Genomic DNA, 21,515 nt, shown 5'->3' with positions numbered 1-21,515 from the left:
GCGATCATCCGCATCCACGGGCCCATAGAGCATGCGCACTACCGGTTTACGTAAACCCGCCTCCCAGTTTTTCAGCCTACGTTCATTCACATGAACGGAGGAAGGAAAATAACTCCGAGTTCGGCTATTAGTGCACTTTACTTTTACCTAATGATTTGAATAAGGGCTATTCTTGTGTTCATGCTGGGAAGTTGAATTAACAACAATGTAAGTCTATGGAGAAAAAGGGTGTCAATGGGGTCAGATCAGTCTCAGTATGAATGCATGCTCAGAGGCATTACCAAATGTATTTTGGGATGTGTATCTATACATATCTATATATACACACACACAAAAGACATTTCAATGCACACACAAATATAGTTATTATATATAAATGTAAACAAAATCCACATCTAAAGAAAAAGAGGAAATGTAATCTAAATCCACAAATATATGTATATATGTATACAGATAACTCCCTGTTGAAAACAATGTGTGAATCAAGCGATGTCAAACACACAAATGCAGTGAAGTTCAAACATGACAAGCAGTTTGTAAATGCAGGTTCAACAGTTTGTATATAAATGTAACATCCAAATATGTTTTTGATGAAATTTTAACATTTATTCGTCAATTTCTTTTACACTTCTTTTAAATCATTTGTGTGCATCAGAAATATCAACCAGCTGAGAAAAATTGTTTTTAAATCAAATGAGCTAAATAAATATTCATCTGCAGCCTTCTTAGAATACGAAGTTTTTATAATGTAAAAATTTATTCAAGAACAACTTCAAATCCAAACACAGAAAATAAAAGCCACACAGAGGCTGTGTATATATATATTCATAAAAAGTATCATTTATTTATCAAACATGAAAAAAAAAAAAAAATCACAGTTTGTCATGGATCACTCCACTGCATAAATGAGGCCTGATAGATAGTAGCTATGACAACTACATTCCAGGTCTACATTCTATTAAGTCTGAAAAGACCATTTACCCAAAATATTATTTCACCTGTTTGGGAAAGAGAACAAAACTGGGATTCAGGAGGAAGAGAGAAAAACAGGATTGTTGTCGGGATAAAACATATCCCCTCACCAAAAAACCCCAGAGTTGTATTCCATGAGTTGTATTCCACGAGGACCAGCCAGCCAACAAGTTCTAATGAAAGGATGCAAAACATACCTGCCACAAAAGAATATCTTTCAAACACGAGACATCTTAAGTGCAACACTGTATTTGATCAACTCAAAGATTTTCATGAACAACAAACTTGATGTTAAATACGGTAGGGATGTAGAAATGTAAAGTGTAATGCTAAATGTATCAGAGTATCCAGTGTATGGTCAGGAGGGAACCAACATGTAAAAGCTGTGCCAACAGATGATTATCTGTATGAAAGTGAACCATTGTGTGTCAGAATAAAATGCTAGTGTGCTAAATTGTGGTTTGGGCTTAAACTGCAGACCGGGTGAATAGATGTAGTTGTCTGGGCTGGGCAGAGGCGCAGGTTGAATTTAGCAGTGTCATGGTGAAACTCAAATCTGATGGAGGTGCATTAAAGAATTTCTTCAATCTAAACTTCCCCCTTTTGCTTTAAATCGTGTCAGAATCACAAGGAAACATTTTTGTGCTATAGCTACTTAAAGGACAAGGCTCAATGTCAACAGATCCCATGTGAAGACCAAAACCATCAATGTGCTAGTCCACCCCGCACTCCTTTGACTGACTACTACTGCTCTCAGCTCAAAGACCATTGGTTCCTCAGCTATTTCCCAAACACCTTGATACTGTAGTTTTTTATGCAAACATTACTCAACGAGCAAAAAGTGCATTTGTTTGGGACTATTTTCAGCTGTGGATGAATACATGGATGAGTCCATGTTCATTATGATGCAACATGTCACCCAGTGCGACAGTGGGGCTCATTGCTGTGTTTTCTTGATAGTTTGTGGACAACAATGGAGCTCTGTGGCCCAGAGGAAGAAGACATATCAGGTTTGGGATACAGAGTTCAGTAACAATTAACTGTTCTGGTCTTTGCACGGGATTTGTTGACGATAACAAACGTATAGAATATTGCTTAAGCTCATCCTTCAAACATTTGTGTGTGAGACTTGTCAACGTTGATCATTTAAACCAACAACTATCTGGAAACTATTCAGCTATCCTGCAGCAGACACGCAGTAAAACGTACTTCATTACAAACCTAAAAAATAGAAACATGTTTGGAGGGGAACATAAAAAACAAAGTTTTTAAATGTTCTCCATTATCAAACAGCTCACTGACTCAATGCACATGATTAATAGCAAGTAAAACAATGGCATCTCACAATTCCGTTTGTACAGCCCACTACCTCCCTGCTCCTCTTTATGGAAAATATACCATTGAAATATAAAAATGTAAACAAACTGGCAGTGAGCTGCCGAAGCCGTCGCCAGTCGAGTGTCAGTCTGGGCCACGCGTCCGGCTGCACAGGTCATGTTTTCAGGCACTGGTTTCTTACAACAACAGTTCTCCTCATTCCAATGCTACTGCCAGCTGACGCATTGTTAGTGCTGCACCGAATGGCAGATAACACGGCGACAGACGTTTGGCTGCTTGGATCACCCAATAGATTCTGATGATCTTCACTGCACCCGAAAAGGGAGAGAAGACAGGCGAGGGAAACACCAGCCGATGCCGCTCTGCTTTGAGACAGTGACAGCTGTGTTCTCTGGTGTTCACAGCTGAACACGAGGACTCCTTGATTTTACAAAAACTAAATCAAGTCCTGTTGAAACGGCTTTCATTCAAAATTTAGGTTACAATTATTTTTATTCAAGTCTTTTACAAAAACACTCGTCTTGGCTTTTGTTTGGTTGTATGTAACAAAGTGACATGAGGTACTAAAGTCATAGTTTTCTCCGTCTTCCACAGCTACGAACGGCTGTTGTGCATTTAGTAAAAAGTTGATATTGTCTGTTTGGATCATACTTATGACAGAAGTTTCACAATTTCTGAAAAAAAAAAAAAAAAAATTGCGCTTCTTCCTCTTCTGACAAGCCAGCGGACAAGGACGGTCCTTAAAAATCCGTTGAGGAACTGTGACCCAGAATACAGGTGAGATGTGGACCAATCACTCAGAGTCTGACAGGACGATGACCTCGTCTGGGTCACACTGTGTGGCCACGTTGACCTGGAAACAAACACACAGTGAGTAGTATGATCACGGCTCACTGTTTTCTTGTATTTCCTCAAGAAAATCTGAATTTATCACTGTGTAATTTAATTATTAAACAGGTGAAAATCAGACACAGATTACCGGTATTTCATTTCATTCTTAATTTGAGAGTCATTGGCTGGAGCCCCTTTCTCTCACATTCTCTTGTTTGAACTTTTGATTTTAGAAGCATCTCCTGAGCTACTCACGCCGTGAACTGTGGAGGACAACGACTATTTGTAGGAGGAAACGCATCAAATATGTGTCAACATCGGTTTAAACTGATGTGTTCCTCTTTCAAATGGGTGAAAAATCTGTAAAAACTCATGTAGTCGATGTGACATTGATAAAGGATGAGAAACAGCTGTATAACATAATGATACAACGTAATAAAAAAAGATATAGAAATAAGATTTAATGACACACACGAAATTGTCCTATGAGCACCCACCTTGTTTTTCTTGGGGGGCGGAGTTGACTGAGAGCTGCTGACCATTTCATTGGTTGGAGTATCTGCTCGGGTTGACTCTGCCTGCTGCAGAGAGTTGCAGCTGAAAACGCCCATATCCAGAGGGATGTCTGCCTCACTGGGGAGGGAACGGGCGGGGAGGGAACGGGCGGGGGGGGGGGCAAAGAGTTTTAGAGGGAATATCAGAGGTAAAATAAAAACCAACAAGAAAAAAAGTATAACGGTTTAAATACTTGCTGTTACATTAATCATATATTATTATTAATTGAAGAGCACTAGGGCTACAACTATAGTGGCATTTTAAATGCATTACAGTTTTCTTGACTGTGGAGTCCCAGACTAAGTGAACTGTATCTCAACCTCTGTTCCTCTTCATCAGTGAGAGTATGTGTTGAGCACACAGCACAGCTTAAAAAGGTGCTGATGCAAACTGGAACTGAAGAATCAAGAAATACAGATGTGTTGTTTCGTTAAATTGTTGACTGATTTGCTGTTGAATAAGTAGTAGTCTGGCTCGTCGACATTCAATCGAGAGATCACACAGGTGCTGTTTAACACAAGACCAGGTTGAGTCCTGGACCAGACTGCTTTGACCAAATCAGCAATTTCACCTTGACAACACGGGAGTAGGTGGTCTGCCGCTGCACTGATCGTTAGTTAGTTGGTGTTATGACTGGGACTGTTTGTCAGAAGAGTCTGGTGGCTTTGAAGAGAGCAGAAATAACGGCTTCAGCTCCTGTTGAGAAAGGGCTGTCTGGCAGCAAAGTAAAGCTGCGAAAATATTCTAAATATAGCGTACACATGAACTGATATTGACTTGTTTAGGTGTCGAAACAAAGTTTTGCTGCTGCCCCGCCCACAGCAGTGCATTGCTTTGCATCTGTGCTGGTCCTTCTCCAAACAGGGGGCATACCGACCGCCCTCTCTTTGCATTACATTACAGTCATTTAGCAGACGCTTTTATCCAAAGCGACTTACAATAAGTGTATTCAACATCGGTTTTCGAGAGAACTAGTCACCAGAAGTAATAAGTGCATGTCCTTTCCTCAAACAAGCATCTAAGAGCATCGCCAACATACAGTGCAGAAGCAAACGAATGCCAGAAACTCAGTCCAATCACCACTGAGGCAAGCCTAAGTACAGCTATAAAGACAACTTAGTTAAAGCAAGAATAAAATACATATCAGGTTCTGGGTGAGTCAGAAGTTCAGTTCTTGCTCCAGAAGTTGAAAACAGTCTGTAGGTAATACTGTCTGAATAAGAAGCTCAGACAACCACACTAAAAAAAAACAGATCCTCTGAGCTCCTCTTTCCTGTTTTTCATTTGGTCTAAGTTCAGTTAAGTTAATGTTGCTTGATTTTCAGTGTTAATGTACTTTTTTAAATCAAAATATCTAATACATTCATGTCACATATTTCTCGATGTCATGCAGTCCTAATCTATCAGTAACAAAGCCTTCAGTACCTGTCGTGGATGAGTATGTGCTTATTATTTCGGGAGTTCCCTGACGCCGCTTCCTCCCTCTTCCTCTTCTGGCCCCTCGTGACTCTGAGGCTTAGCGGCGGCGACGTGCCGTTGGTCGTCTGTGTGACACAACTTTCTACGATGACCGCTGACGACAGCGGCAAAGACACCCCGTTCGCTGTTGCCGGAGAAACGTCTGCAGGGTCCTGAGTGACTTTGCTGGTGCTTACCAGCACGACTGAAACATGATTGGAGGAATCTACGGGCTCCTCTAAGCCTGCATGGTTACCATTAGACAGCGGCGTCTGGTCGTCAGTCTGCATTGGCTCTGATTGGCTGGGGCTCTGTCTGGGGGAGGGGAGGTCGGACAGCGGAGAGATCTGGGGCTTGCTCTCATCAGAAAGAGGACTGAGTCCACTTGCTGGCTCCTCGTCCTCATCTTTCACACTTTCTTCTTCCCCTGCAGAAACACTTCCTGCCAACCGATCCGTCTGATCCTCCTTGTTGGTGCCTTCACACGCTGGTTCCGCCTCGTTACCGACGTCCTCGTTACCGGCGTCCTCGTCACCGGCGTCCTCGTCACCGGCGTCCTCGTCACCGGCGTCCTCGTCACCGACGTCCTCGTCTACAGAAAGAGGGAAATGAATGCAATGAAATCTTTTCTCTCCGTCGCTCCCACTAATACAATCAGAGAGAGACTTAGTCTAAACACTGAAGCAAAACATGTCTTAGAAATATGTTAACACCATTTAAAAGTGGCAGGAAACTGGATTTACTGTTGAAACTTCAGAAAAAAAAGAAAAAAAAAAGAAACATTTCATTGAACATCTCTGCTCTCACCTGGTCCGTTCTGCTGGGTGCTGGCCTGGATCTCTTCCTCAATGTCTGGGTCTGATGATTCATCTTCTTCATCGTCGTCATCCTCCTCCACCTCTTCTTCTTCCTCCACCTCTGCCACTCCGTTCACCTCTTTAGTTCCTTCTCCGTTTTCTGATTTGTGGGTCTGAAAATAAGTTGTGAGGGTCAAACAAGGAAAAACGGAATCAAAAAAAGAAACAGAGCTGTCAGAAGCAAGATAATGTATCATAATATATTTCTCTAATGAGTTTTATTTCTATGTAATTGTATGCATTACTGTGGAGAACGCAGTTGAAAGATCATAGGGATACAACAATTCTAGGAACACATTTTCATACATAAAAATGAAACCAAAAGCATGTGAAACACTGAAAGCAGAAGACTGATGATTTTCCTCCTTCCACAGACGCTCTCTTACCTCTTTCTCCTTGCTGTCTTTCTCCAGCCGTTTGGCCCTGTCCTGCTCCTCCGCGTCCTCTTGTTTGATGGCGTAGTTGGTGATGACCTCCTCGAGACGGGACAGAGCCACTTCTCTGTTCGACCGAAGCTTCCGCAGCAGTGAGGGGTCCTCCAGTGCCGGGTCAGTGGCTTATGGGGGGGAGAGAGGAGCAGTGGGGGGGAGGAAGAAGGAATAGATGAGGCGAGGGCAAGGACAATCAATTAAGAGTCAGATAAGAGATGGGTGTCTGCACCAGTGGTCCCTTCAACCAAGTCAAATGTAAAGACACGGCACTCCTTAAAGAGACAGTGTGAAGGATGTGGTGGCATCTAGAGGTGTGGTTGCAGACTACAACCCCTCCACTGACTCCTCCCTTTCCAAGACTGCGGTCACGTGAGCCGTCGAATGCAAAACCAGGGTAACACCATTTGCCTACATACCATAGCAACACTCCTTTAGGAGCAAGTACCACGGTTTTGCACTCTGCGGCTCACGTTACCGCAGTTTCACAAGCGTGTCCGAGAACTACGGTGGCCTCCGGGTAACTTCAAAAAATGAAAGGTTCTCTGGAGCCAGTGTTTGCCCTTTGTGGGCTTCTGTAGAAACACGACAGTGCAACACGGTGGACTCTGTGAAGACGGCCAGCTCCCTCTGTAGATATGAAGGACTCATTATCAGCTAACAAAAACAAGATTCTTAAGTGACTACAAACTCAAGAACAACATTAGTATGAATATTGAATTCCATTTTTGCTAAAAGATCCCCTGAAATGCTACATCCTGGCCCTTTAAAGCTGTGGATCATGTTTTATATACTCAACACAAAGTGTCCAAAAGTTGTTCAAGCCTTGAGAGGAAAGCAGGCGTTTTAAAAACAAGGGTGGAAAGAATTCATATAAGACTAATTTATGGAATAGCTGTAGCACGGAGCTGTACATGAGTAGCTGGAATGTTTATTGTACTTTATTAATCTTTTTGTGTTTACCAACAGACCAAATAAAGTGTCAACTATTACTTCCAAACCCTTGAAGACCTGGAGATCAACATTTCTATCCATACTCATGTGCTGCACGAGACACTGGGTGATTGTTGAAGTGGGATCGCCCTTCAAGGTTTGTTCAAACCAGAAAAGAAAGGTTTCTTGTGGTGCATTTGTGTTGATAACCTGCCTAACGTCAGAACAATGCATTCTAAGAGTCAAGTCTGCCACAGGAGACAGCCTCACCAGGCTTGTAGGCGTCAGTGAGGCGCGAGCCGAAGTTGTACACCAGGTCCAGGTGACGTCTCTCATTCATGCAGCGCCAGGTCTCTCTGAAAGCCTCCTGGGCGATCTGCTCCAGCTGTTTTCGGCTCAGGCACAGGTTGTGGCGCTCATTAGCGCGCAGCACCTGCTGGAAGATGTCTTGGAAATCCGGAGGGTTCCGCTGCGCCTCGGGACTGTTGATGAAACGCTCGATCTGACGGGAGGAAGGAACGTAGGGCAAGGGATCAGGAGCCGATCACATTCACCCACGTACAAATACAGCAACAGGTCCTCCAACATCACCAGTCCATGCATGGCACATAGTTATGTCTTTGTTTTCTCATGTCACTTTGCTTCTATAGGAGGTTCTTTCACATTGAAATAACAGCTGTTGACTCTCGTTACTAAATTTGCCAAACCTTTTTTTATGAGCTACTTTATCCACTTTGTCCTGCTTCAAAAGTATAAAGATATAACTATTGATAGGCTAGAAATAAAGGTTTAGCTTTGGATATTTCAACTCATTTTGAGGTTCTGCAATTTTCTGTTTTGTATCGTGCTCTGGATGTTTTTGAAAACCTAAATAAAAAGAGTAATAGTGATCAAATCTAGCTGTGAGCAATAATAATCCTGTTCATGCAAATAAGAGTTCAGCTGTGAGACATTTAACAAGGCAGATGCACAACCTGGTGTCAGCACATACAAAATGAATACTGCTGAACTTAAGATATACCTAAGCAGGTCAGAGGTCACTACCAACATCTACTATGGGAGCCAGGATCAAGATAAAACAACCCAATCACAAAAGTGAACACTACGTTGTACCCAGTGTGTTACTTTCCAGGACATTCAAACTGACTAAAGCAACCACCAGCTCACCTTCCTGTTGATCTCAGGGTAACGAGTGCTTTTGTAGGGGATCCTCTGCTCAATGACTCGGCCCGTTAGTGTGCTGCACTCCTTCAGTTCACACAGCTTTTCATAAATCTTTATCATCTGGAAGAGAAGAAGTAGAGGACAGAAGAAGAGGCGTGACTAGCGGTCACACAACCTGGCATTTGACAGCTTTCAGCCGTGTTTATCAGCAGTGGAGCCCCGAGCCTAATCAACCTGCAGGCTCACCTTGCGTTTGAGCTTGTGTTCCTGGATGTATAAAGAGTCCTCAGTTCCCAGGTCATCTAAATTCAGCTCGGCCTGCTGCAGGCGGCAGATCTCGTCGTTGTACACCTTCAGCAGGTTCTCCAGGTACGCTATCTGAGAGAAATTGAGAAAGGACGAGAAGTGTCAGTGTCGATTCATCCTGGTTGCTTGTGTTTCCCGTATCAAGTTGTATGTCGGGATGAAAGGAAAAAGAAGAATTGGGTGCGATCAGGGGCGGACTGGGGGAAAAAAAGTGTCCCGGGAGTTTACTGTCAGACCGGCCCACTCAATACACGGCGCGTTGCCCACTCAATGCATCGCACGTATCGACCAGTCAGTGGAAAAATACCCATACACTTAACATTATTTTGGATGATTACAAAGAAATATATAATGATGTATTTATAACTATATATCATTTCTCAGCAGGTGCTTCATGTCTCTCACTCCCTAACTGTCCGTGCTGGATCCGTCCCCGTTGTTTTAAAAAGGTAAATAAGTTATTAGCATGACGTCATCCAGCTAGCCAAACCTGTCTGGTGTTCAGCTAGTAGAGAAGCTTCGCATGTACTGCTTCCCTTTCCCGCGAGTCTGCTGTCTGATTGTGCAGTTTCTCCGCCAAAGTTCTCCTCTCAAACGGCTCTTGGAGGAGCAGCGCTCGCGCTCGCCTGTAGAGACTAGTCTGGACGGAAACGCGCAGCTTGAAGCTGAATCTATTTGAGGATGCTGATTGGCTAAATTGTACGTCACTCATTTATATCTTTAATCAGCATTAAAGCATCATTGGCTAAACTGCTTCATAGACCCGCCTCTTTGGGGCAGATTGCATGCTGGGTGTGTGCTTGTGTGTGTGTGTGTGTGTGTGTGTAGGGCTGCTGCCGGCTCACAGATGGAAACCATGAGTGTCAATACAGATCGCGAGGAGTAGTATAAATATCAGTCAGCGATTATTGACTTTAAGTGTTAGTCAATTTAAAACGTGTTCTGTGAAGCATAGAATATAGTCGGGTCGGAGATCTCAGAGCGAGGGCCGGTTAGTGATGGAGGTGGGCCGGTATTGGACCCCTGGGTGCGATTGGTTAATGGTTTCTTGGCTACCAAGTAAAAACAGGTGACAACTACACCTTAGTGAGGTACTAATTGCATTAAAGACATTGTATAAGCTGCTCAAAATTTGAAAAGAATACCTTCATGTGTCCATTAAAAACCAATATACATTAAAAAATCCATCACAAACCCATTTACTGCACACTGCTCATTCATCAATCATACTTTATGCTCTCTGATGTGATCTTTATCCATTCTACTTTTATGAATAGTACTTTATAAACACTGAAGAAACTTGAAACGTGCCATAAAAATCTGATTTCTAATTATTCATCACATGTCTAGTGTTCAACACTAACCTGTCTCCTGGATGCCCTCTTTGCCTTTTTCTCTGCTTCCGGTCCCTCCTTGCTGTTGCCCTCCTGCAGCCCTGAGGTGGAAGGTTGCTTATCCCCCGCTGCCGGTTTCACCCCGTCCTCTTCCTCATTCATCTCATCTTTACTCTCGTCTTTCACTTTGGGCAAACCAGAGGTAAACTGGACAGAACTTGATGAGGTAGAAAGCCCGGGTTCAACCTTGGTGAGGGCCTGCCTCCTCTTCGCTGCATGCTTCCTGAGTGCAGTGCAGAGTTCAATGATGTAGACAAAGGTTTTGGACGGGTTGGCCTGAGTGTGAGTCAGACATCGTCCCAAGGTGTTCCTGAACTCCACGGAGAACAGATACTCTGGGGAGGCCTTGGCATGCTTGGTTTGGAGGAAGGTCAAGACCTCGGGGCAGTCCTGGGTGTGAGTTGAGCAGTGCTCCACGAACTAGGAGGGAGGAGGAGAGAAAACACCCATGATGACAAGGCAAGGTGACAGAGGAGGGAGAGGGAGGAACAATTATGAACGCCTTTACAGCAAACATCATGAAAACTATACATGCGTGTACATGTTGGCCGTCCAGACCGGTTAGCGAGCTTGACACTTTAAATTTGAAACTGTTAACATCAAAATGTCTGCTTGTTACATGGTCGGTAGTCAGAATAGATGTTCAAACAGTGGACTTCCGACAGGTTCACGACCGTTTCAGAGCAACAGGTGTTTCAGTTTAACGAGTGATTGAGTTAACCGGTGAATTTCAGTCGAATGCGTCCGTGGTTGCACGTAGTAACTTATGGTTGGCATAGATAACAACCACATGAGTATGTTTTTAAAATATATCAAGCCACTAAATATTGGGCCACTTGCTAATGTAATCACACACATCACTACAAGCACACAGATCTGGAAAGTCAATTTGTTTAGGTTGCATTCGCGACCTTTGGTGGCTGATGCGCTTTCATATCTTGACAAGCAATTGCAATCCGCCATAATTCTGTTGCATAACTGTGTGCGCACACGTCTTCATGTTCAAACTGTAAAAGGCCGTTTAGAACACGTACAACAGCACTTTGTGATTCAGGTTTGTTCCAGTTTCAATGTAATGTGTCATTGTAATTACAACTCTCTGGTATTTATAAGTATCGTCATTAGTTACAATGGACGTTTGCGTATCTACATTATCATGGGGTACAGAGATCAATGCAATGAAAAGTGAAAAGTATGAGCACACTGGAATAGGCTTCATGACTTCTTCAAAAGGGAGCTTTTCATTCCAGCGTGTATATTAGTTGCCATTTCATACAATACCCCCAATTCCATCAAGGAGAGAAATAAGCACAGCTACCAGCCAAAGGCTAATATACTTTGGACTGGACATTTACCACTGTTATTCTAGCAGAAAGCCAACAATTATATTGGCACATTTCTAAATAATCGGCAAGGTTTGAGTAAACACACTCAGTTGTGCCCCTTAACCGTCTAACCTCACCTCAGTGAACAAACTCTGATTCTCAGCCTGCAGAACATGAGTGTCCTTCTTTGCTGAGGCGAAAGGCGACTGGGTAATGTGAGTAGGGGGGGCAGGCTGCTGAGCTCTGCGTGGCAAGACTTTTTTGGCTTGTTGATGAGAGGACGAGGCTGAGCAAGAGGGTTGAGGCCTCTCCTCGTCATCGTCATCAAGGACGATGATCTTATCCGCCATCGAAGCGGGAGCCACCGCCATCCAAAACGTTGGTGATTTCTGCTTTCAGAAAACAAAAACAGGGAGAATGTTGATCATGACAACTGAAAGTACAAGATGTCAAACAAGCAGAAGGATGTTGAATATCAAACAATATGAAAGTTGCAGTGTTCTGGTGGAACATGAGGGAATTGGTGAGTTTAATAACAATACTGGTGACAAATAACTGATGTATATTTTGTATTAATAATCTAAATAAGCTCTTAACTAAAGCTGTCCAATAAATGCAGTGGAGTAATAAGAACAATATCGGCTTCCCAAATGTAGTGGCGTAGAAGTATAAAGTAGCATTAAATGGAAACACTCAATGAAAGTACCCCAATATTTTACTAAAGTACAGTACTTTTAGACATTCTTGTTAGACTGCGAGTAGCATTCATGAATCCAGACCATCAGGGATAAAAGTGAGAAATATTTTCAAATGTACTATATTGTAATTCATTCCCATATGCATACTGCTCAGAGTAATCTCAGTGACAGCTCTTCTGCCAACAGTGAGGGTCTCTTCATCTACTCATAGCTCTGGCTCATACACTGTATACATACCTGTAGATAAAGAGGGTCTGGCTGTGCGAGACTACTTTAGTCATAGGTGTGGGGCATGTACGGAGCCCCTGAAGGGACATGGTAGATTGTTAATGATGGGGGGGGGGGGACCTTGGCGTTTGTGAGGTGAAACAAAAGAAATAAAACTCGCGTTGTTTTTCGTGGCTCGCCTCACAAACGTCAAAGTATTTTCTCTAACCCTTCAGCGGCTCTGTACCGCTGATGCATGTAATAGTTTGTTTGATATTCTCCCTCCCTTTGTAGATAGTTTTACTTCATATATACAGTAAAATACACTGAAAGAAGGCCATATGTTTGTGAATTTAGCTATGACTCTACCCCTTACTTCATGGGCAAGCAACGACGCCATTTAACATGAGCATTACGTTATCCGTGGTTTAAGAAACGAAACGAACAGTAAGTGAAGGTAAACAGCGACGTGGTCGAAGCTTGATGACATATTGAGGTTAGCTTTATGACAGACAAAAAGCTATCAAATAGAAATAAAGGTTAGCACTATAACACATTACGACACACTCACAAGTGCCTTACCTCTTGTTTATGAGCCGTTTGACGTGAAGACAAAAAAAGATTATGTTTCACCACAATGCACCATTAAATTCTGTGTTCAGTTAAGCTAACGCTCGTTAGCATTAGCTAGCTAGTTAGCATTGTGACAAGTACAGTTAGCGTTAAGTGCGCGAAGTAAGAAAATAACGAGCTGGAAGAAAAGCCAGTGCCTTGTTTTTTAAGACATAACCCAACGTTACTATACAAACAAATCCACGATACTATTTAAAACCAATTTTTAATCCCACATACTTTCTGTCTTTCTACCAAAACAATGCTCATCAACTTCGCTATGCTGTCGACTCAAAATCGCTAGACTTATCGAAAGTGTACCCGCTAAAGTCCTACCAGCACCAACGCCTCTGATTGGTTCATAGATGGTTTACGGCCAGTAATGTCGTTACCCATTGGGTGATTTGCTCCCCTGGAGTGCCATTGCTATATTTTGATAATTTTTTTAACACGTCAAAATCCAGGAAGTGCATTAAAACCTATATACAGATGATTTAAACCTAAACGTAACGTTATATAATAATTAACGTTGTATCAAACACCAATTCTAACTTGAATGCGCTCACTTAAATCGAATAACACAAACAACAAACATCGTGAACATAAAGACACGCAGGAAGAGCTATTTCACGTTTGCGTTAATCTCATAGATGCCAAATTAAAGACATTTGTTTCTCCCAACCTTGACATATTTCATACTTTAAATGTATTTAATAATTATTTCAAAATTATTGATAATAAATCATGAATGTATGGTGAGTTGCTGGTATGAAACAGTTCTGTTTTATGTATTATTTCATTTCTTAGTATTATGTCTCTCTATTCTGTCTAAGATTCTAACATGTTTTAGTTAAAAACACAACTCCGAATCAATTTAGTTTTATTCTGAAAAGGACAACGGAAGTTACACTTTCTCATTAATTCTAGCTTGAGTTCACTTTGTTGGAACATCAGTCAACTTTTACACTTTGTATCTTACTACTCTCAAACTTTGAGAGAAGTTCATCACAAGGTTTTTTTATTTAGAAATATTTCTCATCCCTGCGGAATTAACAGCAAGAAAATAAAAACAGCCCAGCCATTACAGTCTGTTAAAATACTGCCCTATGAATTCATTTAAGAAGACACATTTTCCCTATTATACTATCATAAATGAACACGTGACCATTTTCAGTTTGTTTTCCAACAATGTGGCACTATAATTATAATCTTTGAATTCTAACACAAATTTAGATTTTCCGTGGGGTAGAACTATGTGCTCTGTTTGTACCATTTCCTTCACACGGCTTTATAAGTTTAATAGTGCAGTAGCCCAGGCTGTTGGAGCATCATTCCTACTCACACAAAATGAGAGCAATACCACTCTAACACACAAGAAACAAAAATGTCAGAATATACATACATTCTTTTTTCTATATTTACAAAAACAAGATTCTGTTTGTGGGTTTGGACAGTTTAGTCCAATAGTCATTTTACTGCCCTGGATCATTTATAAACAATGTTAATTTAGTTCTTGCTGTTTCTTAAACATAGAGGAGAATCATATGGAAGCATTAACATCTTCAAATTGAAGCTGATATTTCAACACTATTTCAAAATTCCTCTAACTTTCTGGCACCCTTCCAGTGTCTGTGACAAAATATAGTATGCAAACAGTGGGAGGACAATGTGATATAACAGCTATATCGCTTTAAAGTGACAGAAATATCACAAAAAACATGTTTAGACTGAGCAGAAGCCCTTTGCCACTGATATCCTAGCAGAACTGGACCTGTGAAAAAAAAAGGTAAAATTGAGAGGGATTTACCACAATAGCCTTAAACTAAAAGACATAAGTGTCTGGAGGATAGTCACTTCTGAAACCCCATCCCAGATATCAAAACAGACAGGCTTGTTGGTTCAGTATCACTCTTCCACAGCAGTTGACTTCGTTCTTCTTTACTTGTCTTTCTGTAAGTAGAAGTGGAAAGTTATTATTGAAATGAGACATGTAAAACACCCGGGAGCAGCACCAGGGTTATAATAAAGTACAAGTGGTCTGTGTGAAAACATTCAGAATTATACATTTTGTGAATAAATATTTGAAAAGGTAACATTACCTTGTCTTGTTGACCAGCCTCATCTGAGCCTGTGTGCAGTGAAAAGATAAAAAAGTCAAATATAGAAATGGAATTGAAATATATTAATGTGTCTTATTAAATATCAATCTGTCTTGCAGTTTAAAATAATGAAATGGGTGCAGACAATCAATTATCTCTGTTAGTATACACGGCATTATTTCTGGATTATTTGTTACCCGAGCTGGTGAAGATCCAAGAGACAAACTTGATAAGACCGTAGAGCACCAGCGCTACACCGACCATTGCCATCGAGTCCTCAATGGAGGGGGTGCTGAGCCCTGAAAAGACAATAGAGGAGTTCAAACAGAATTGATTCCTATACATTTGACTTGCATCTTAGTCGTCAAGCTTGATGAAAGTAATTCATTTTAAGAGTTACATATTCCACCAGAGCCATCACACAGAGTAGATGTGTTAAAATAATCGTATCTCCGTTTAAAATATGTTAAAGAGGATGAGCTTTGCCATTAATGAGTATGTTTTACTGGCCAAACAGCATACAATGACCATAATCCAGCTCAATGAGTAGCAGTCTCTCTATGACATATGTCAGATTGATATGATGTCTTTAAATGATGATATTCAAGGTGTGACTGCTGGTGAATTAACACACATCTATTGTATGTATAGATGTAACTAAATGCAGGGGTGGATTTACAGAATTGGATATCCAAGCAGGTAGACGTTCACTGTTCATTGAACTAAAGGCGCAATGTGTAATACCTGTCCACCCGCTCCAAAAGCATAGAGGGAAGCATTTCACCTCTACACCTGGGTCCATACGATCACAATTTACAGTCGTGAGCTCAAATATAAGGGTGGACTAAATTGGGGTTCCTTGAAAAAGGCAGTTTTTGCCTATTAAAATGTGATCAACTTGGAGTGTGCTTAGAGAAGAGTTAGAAGTGGAATGTATAATGTGAGTTTGTTGGACAAAAATACTGCTGTCTCTGTTTCTCTGTCTCCCACACAATCTGAGTTGTAAAAGGTGGAGATTGCGCATGTGTTCTGGTACGAGGACCAGGAATGGTGTGAAAGGACATGTCTGACTGGCAGCAAGTCAGACTCAATTCACTGACTTCAAAAACAGCGATGATCCTGGCAGCAGAGCTGGTTACACCCACTGAGACAGCGGCTGCATTAACCCCCCTTCCCCCAAACAACTCCACAACCCCCAACCGGAAAGCACAAAGGCACTGGCAAGATGAGCGGTGTCATGGACAGTTCTCTTCACCACCCACACGAGAACGAGCTACCTGAACAGTCACTGCACTCACAGACTCAACTGAACTTTTTGACAGTGATACACACTTACATGAGTGAAAAGCAAATTCCCCACCATTGGACGACGAAGAAACACCCAGAACGATGTGACCTTAGAGGCACAATGTGTTGTCGACTGTTTTTTAGCATGTCATTTGTAACACCTGTTCTGCTTACACATCATGATGACACCTATGTGTAAAGAATAATCCTTTTCCCTCAACAGCTTGTACTTACTTTAGCAATGCCACACGAGAACTGTTATAAATGCTTTTACATTTTTTAGAAATATACAGAGCAACTAGTTATGAGTGGATGGTGCATTGATGGATACAACTGTTTAATGTACTCACTCTAAAGAGTGAGTAAAGGGGGAACTGTGAGGGTTTTAAGTTTTATTTCATGCATTCAGTGTCTGTGAGATGGGGTTTGAGGAATGTGCTGGAGTGGGGGTGGTGTGAAAGTGGCAGGGAGAGGTGTGAAGTGTAGGACAATGGGGCATAGGCCCAGGTGGGGCTTGTTGGACTTCAGCCAATCAGTGAGCTGATCGATGAGCTGAGGAATGCAACTTTGAGGGGACACCCACTGCTACGATCATTATTATTAGTAGTCACATTGCTATTACTATTGCCGATACCATTCCTGCTTTTGTTATCATTATTATTCTACTATATCCACTTCTGATCTTAATATTAGTAGTCATCATTTTTCCATCATTATTCTGCTTAATACTCTCATCACATGAATCATTTATGTCATATGCATTGAATGTGTTGTAACTCTGTTATGTTGTTCATTCTGTAGACATGGCATCGATCACACTTCTGTCCATCCTGATAGAGGATCCTCCTCTGTTGCTCTCTCTAAGGTCTCTTCCTGTTTTTCTCCCTGTTAAAGATGTATTTTTGGGGAGTTTTTCATGTTCTGATGTGAGGGTCCTGGGACAGAGGATGTCACATGTGTACAGATTGTAAAGCCCTCTGAGGCGAATTTGTGATTTGTGATTTTGGGCGATACAAAATAAATTGAATTGAATTAATGTCATGTCTGGACAGTTTGTCTGGTGGCGGGGGCCCGGGGGTGGCAGAGACAAGAGAACGACTCTACTTCTTCGTCCTCTGGGCTGAGGGCAGACTGGACGCTGCAGTAACTCGCCCTCGCCTCTCCACGTCTTTAACGTAACGCCAGCAATGAAGCTCTTCACTCTGTTGATAATGTTTGCTCATTTTTTTTCAACGTTTTAAACTAAAATGGTCAGATCTTACACATTGCACCTTGTGAATAGAAAATGGCATCACATAACTGTCACGCTTCCGTTAAAACCAGGAAAACCAACACGTAGGCTACAGTATATTATAATAAACAAAATTTCAAATAACATCTGGTTTTACATTGATATAGCTGCCTTTTCTAATTCAACCATTCCTGGCAACATGCAGAAAGAACACCACCTGGCCTCTACTTGTTGAACAAAAACGTATAAAATAAATCATTCAGTTTTACCAACGACAGTGAGGGTCACGCTGGCCCGTCGTGTGCCTCCAAGATGGACAGCCACACAGGTGACCTCCCCTCCTGGGCCCAGGTCCAGCTGGGTTGTGTCCAGCTCCAGCCGGGTGCTCTGGCTATAGGTTCCATCCCAGGCCTGCCTGTGGCCCGTTACGCTGCCTGATCCCAGAGGCCTGGACTTCCCATCGGTGCCTTTGAACTCCCAGCTCAGTTCCAGGGAGAGGGGGGCAAAGCCGGACGCCTCACACTGGACGGTCAAATTCCGGCCGGGAACAGCGAGGGGCAGAGGGGACGGGTGGAGGGAGAGGGATGGAGGTTCTGGGTAGAAGGGGAAAAGAGCGGAGGAGCAAAGAAAAAGGGAAAGACAGTAAGAGAACGTTAATAACAATCTGGTTCAATGAAATCTAGGTTCTTCTGGAGCTTATGAGCTCCTAATTTCCAAACGGAATAATTAGTTTATTTCAGCGTTGTATGACAGCAAATACTAAACAATAACAGTTTCCCCTTTCCCTCACCTACAATCTCAAGCTCCAACGCCACCTGAGCCACAAGGTACGGCAGATACACCGTACAAATATACATCCCGGAGTGACGCACTTTAGCCTCCAGCAGGATCAGGGACGCATTCCCTTTCTGGTGCAAACCCTCAAAGTCCAGCGTGGCCCCTTCCTCTTGGACATCAGCCAAGCGGTCCATTTTGCCGTCGTAGGCCAGAACCAAGCGTCCGTCGCCTCGGAACTGGTAGCGCCACTCTACGGCAAAACCCGAGCCGGACAGAGGCGAGGAGGGGTCGACCCAGAAGCCGCAGTCCAGCAACACTGGTTCCCCGAGTCTGGACTGCACCGAGACGGTTTTAGTGGTCACACTCAGGATCACTGAGGAGACAGAGAGTGAGGAGACAGAGAGTCAAGTCGATTACATTTTTGTGTACGCATCTCAACCATGTTGTGGGTGGCTGTTGGTAACAATCATCATTTTGCGGACTGGTCTTCTGTGTCATAAATCATTACCATCGTGCTCTTTGGTTGCTGTGGGAGCACGCGTGATAGTGGAAATGGCCAGCTGTCCGTTGAGGCCCTGAAGGGCGGTGGAAAACCAGTCAGCCTGCAGGTTAATGGGGCTGGAGGCGGAGTCTGTGAGTGGAGCGACCCATTTGAGGGTGGAGGGCTGCGGCAGGAAGGGGTTGATCTCACACTGGGGCTTCTCGACTGAGCCTCTGGGAGGATTGAGAGAGCGGTGGCAGAGAGTGGCAGCTGGGTCTGAGGAAACAGGAGTCAGACGGGTCACATGTTTCCGTCGCTACGCTTAAAAGCAGGTCACAGATGCTCGCTCTGCTCCTACGTAAAAGAAATCTGAAAATCTGTAGAGGGAGATGGCAGAGAGATAAATACTAGGAAAATCACAATACTTCTTTGTTTCCTTTTCTGATAACTTCCTAGTTAATTATGGAATACTTGGCTGAGAAATTCAAGTTTAAGCCTGGAAAAAAATAAATGATGAGATTAAGCCACACGGAACCCATATATTATTGATGTAATATTAAACACGAAAGGTTTGTTTTATATGTAAAAAGAAAAAAAAAGTATAGCGGACGCCGTAGCTGGGGAACACATGATTGCTGCATTTGTGTAGCGCATCTATTTAATGCTCTCCATTTACTTTGAAGGTAATCAGAAGAGTACACACACACACACACACACACACACTGAATTACACCCAGTGCATACAGAATTCTCTCTCACACGTCTACATACATGTGCGGTCACACATCCCGTTCCGCGTGTCATTTTGAACTGACCGCTGATAAAGTAGGCTCTGTCGGGGTCGATGTTGGACGGAGCCTGTTGGGTCTCTGCGGTGTGGCGGTCTGTTCGGATGTGAAGCAGGGATTTCTCCTGGCTTGTAGCTGCAGCTAAACCTCCTCCTCGACCCGTCTTCTCCTGCACCAACCAGCACTCCAACACTGGACAGCTGCTGCTGCAGGCTTCAGACAATAGATCCAACAAGAAAGGAACAATATAAAACAAACCACAGTGGAACAGGAATATAATACTCAGATTATACTAACTATAAAATAAGTTAATGTCATTGGAAATACAAAAACGCATCCGGGCATTGCAAGAATCAAACCCTAAACCCTATGACTTTCCCTTTAGGCAGCTAAATACACTGTGGCTGACTGAAGTGGTTCAGAGTCTTGCTTTCACTTTTATTCTCTTTGCTTTATGTCAATGTTTAGACATGAAACAAAACTTCGGACAGAGTGGGCAGTGTTCTGTAGAAAGTCGAACACAGTTCGGCCTATGTGCTCCCTTTGTGTTCTCCCTGTATCATCATGTCTATGGAGGCTATGGTTTTCAGCTGTCTCATGTATTCATTCAGTGAGACCTCGAGTTGTTGTTTCCGGGAACACTGTCGGCCACGAGAGCGCGCTGCTGCACTGAACGCTTCACACCAACGTCCCTTCGGAACTGTATCTTCATTTAAAGTCATCCATGTTAAAGTTAACAGTGTGCGATGAACAGGACATTGTTTCACACGTTATATTACGTGAATGGATTCCATGCTTGATTCGGCTGACGGAGAATCACATATAACTATATTTAAATCGTTTGAGTTTTAAAGTTAAAGTTATGCACACGCCTCCATTGTCAACTTATACTTACAGCTGTTTTGGTATAGGTATTGATTTTTCTGTAATAGTATTAAGTATATCAGCAACAGAATATCTTAATACATATTTCCCAAATTTGCTGCAATTGAAGATATGCACATTCATATTAAGTAGCCTGGCTGTATGTTCATGTTGTCCACGGAGCTCGTGTCATTACATGAGAAAACACGCATCGGTTATATGTATAGTCTATGGTCGGCTATGTGGCAGCAGCAGAGGCAAAATATCGACGACGGATTCAATTATTCGACTGTTAGCGCAACCTTACCTTTAATGAAGCAGACCACTGCAACCAGCGACAGTTTGTAGATCGTAGAGAAGTTCGTCATGATTGTGTCTTCTTCTGGCTGTCTGACACTCAAACAAAGTAGACTTTATCGGGCTGGTTTTCCCCTTCAACTACAGGATCATTTTAGTTTCACTTTCACGTAGAAGCTACAAAAAACAAAACAAATTCCGGTCATAATTTCAAAATAAAGCCGCCATAATGAACGCTTAGCGACAGCAAATGTTAAGTTACAACTGAAAATTAAGCCTGACAGCCTGACAGCAGTAGAGTCCCTGTGAGAACAGGTCAGATGAGGACAAGAGAAACAATCAACAGTCTTAAACGGACCAGCATTCATCGCGTCACCGTACACATATAATCTTTGTTCAACACATTAAGGTCATGCCCCTCGCATACAGAGATAAGACTAGTGCTGTGTTCTGTTTTCATGCAACTTGTCTGTCAGTGTAACTAATTCCCATTCACTATATTCAACATGTAGGTTATTTTCCTTTATATGGTGAATGTATTGTAGATTTAAAACCAGCAGGACACTCTTTATTTATGGCTTTTCAGTCTAACAACATTCAAGTTTAACTGATG

The 21,515-nt window shown here is 42.5% G+C and overlaps 2 protein-coding genes across 2 annotated transcripts; both read right to left on the bottom strand.

Moving 5' to 3' along the window:
- Positions 1-820: 820 nt before the first annotated feature.
- On the bottom strand, positions 821-13,351 carry daxx (death-domain associated protein). Its single transcript, XM_079288065.1, has 11 exons — positions 13,049-13,351; positions 11,699-11,950; positions 10,207-10,656; positions 8,783-8,914; positions 8,540-8,656; positions 7,643-7,874; positions 6,398-6,567; positions 5,962-6,124; positions 5,122-5,746; positions 3,639-3,774; positions 821-3,163 (listed from the first exon to the last, which is right to left on the bottom strand). Exons 2-11 carry the CDS (start codon positions 11,930-11,932, stop codon positions 3,104-3,106), a joined length of 2,319 nt encoding a protein of 772 aa, XP_079144191.1. The 5' UTR covers positions 11,933-11,950; positions 13,049-13,351; the 3' UTR covers positions 821-3,103.
- Positions 13,352-13,941: 590 nt separating this feature from the next.
- Positions 13,942-21,139, bottom strand: tapbp.1 (TAP binding protein (tapasin), tandem duplicate 1). Its single transcript, XM_079288505.1, has 8 exons — positions 20,913-21,139; positions 19,769-19,954; positions 18,981-19,229; positions 18,486-18,845; positions 17,965-18,288; positions 15,375-15,476; positions 15,178-15,206; positions 13,942-15,028 (listed from the first exon to the last, which is right to left on the bottom strand). The coding sequence occupies exons 1-8, from the start codon at positions 20,971-20,973 to the stop codon at positions 15,017-15,019; spliced, it is 1,323 nt and encodes a 440-aa protein (XP_079144631.1). The 5' UTR covers positions 20,974-21,139; the 3' UTR covers positions 13,942-15,016.
- Between the last annotated feature and the right edge of the window lie 376 nt (positions 21,140-21,515).

This window comes from Melanostigma gelatinosum (assembly GCF_949748355.1).
Source record: "Melanostigma gelatinosum genome assembly, chromosome: 17".
NCBI classification, from domain to species: domain Eukaryota; kingdom Metazoa; phylum Chordata; class Actinopteri; order Perciformes; family Zoarcidae; genus Melanostigma; species Melanostigma gelatinosum.
Note: the sequence above shows the minus strand (reverse complement) of the source record. Positions and strands in the feature narration are given on the sequence as shown.

Coding starts and splice junctions, on each gene's coding strand:
- daxx (XM_079288065.1), bottom strand. CDS start 11,932: ATGGCGGTGGCTCCCGCTTCGATGGCGGATAAGATCATCGTCCTTGAT. Junction 8,657..8,782: donor AACACAAGCTCAAACGCAAG/GTGAGCCTGCAG, acceptor CTTCTCTTCCAG/ATGATAAAGATTTATGAAAA. Junction 6,568..7,642: donor CACTGACGCCTACAAGCCTG/GTGAGGCTGTCT, acceptor CCCCCCCATAAG/CCACTGACCCGGCACTGGAG.
- tapbp.1 (XM_079288505.1), bottom strand. CDS start 20,973: ATGACGAACTTCTCTACGATCTACAAACTGTCGCTGGTTGCAGTGGTC. Junction 18,846..18,980: donor AGCAACCAAAGAGCACGATG/GTAATGATTTAT, acceptor CTGTCTCCTCAG/TGATCCTGAGTGTGACCACT. Junction 18,289..18,485: donor GTTGGAGCTTGAGATTGTAG/GTGAGGGAAAGG, acceptor CCTTCTACCCAG/AACCTCCATCCCTCTCCCTC.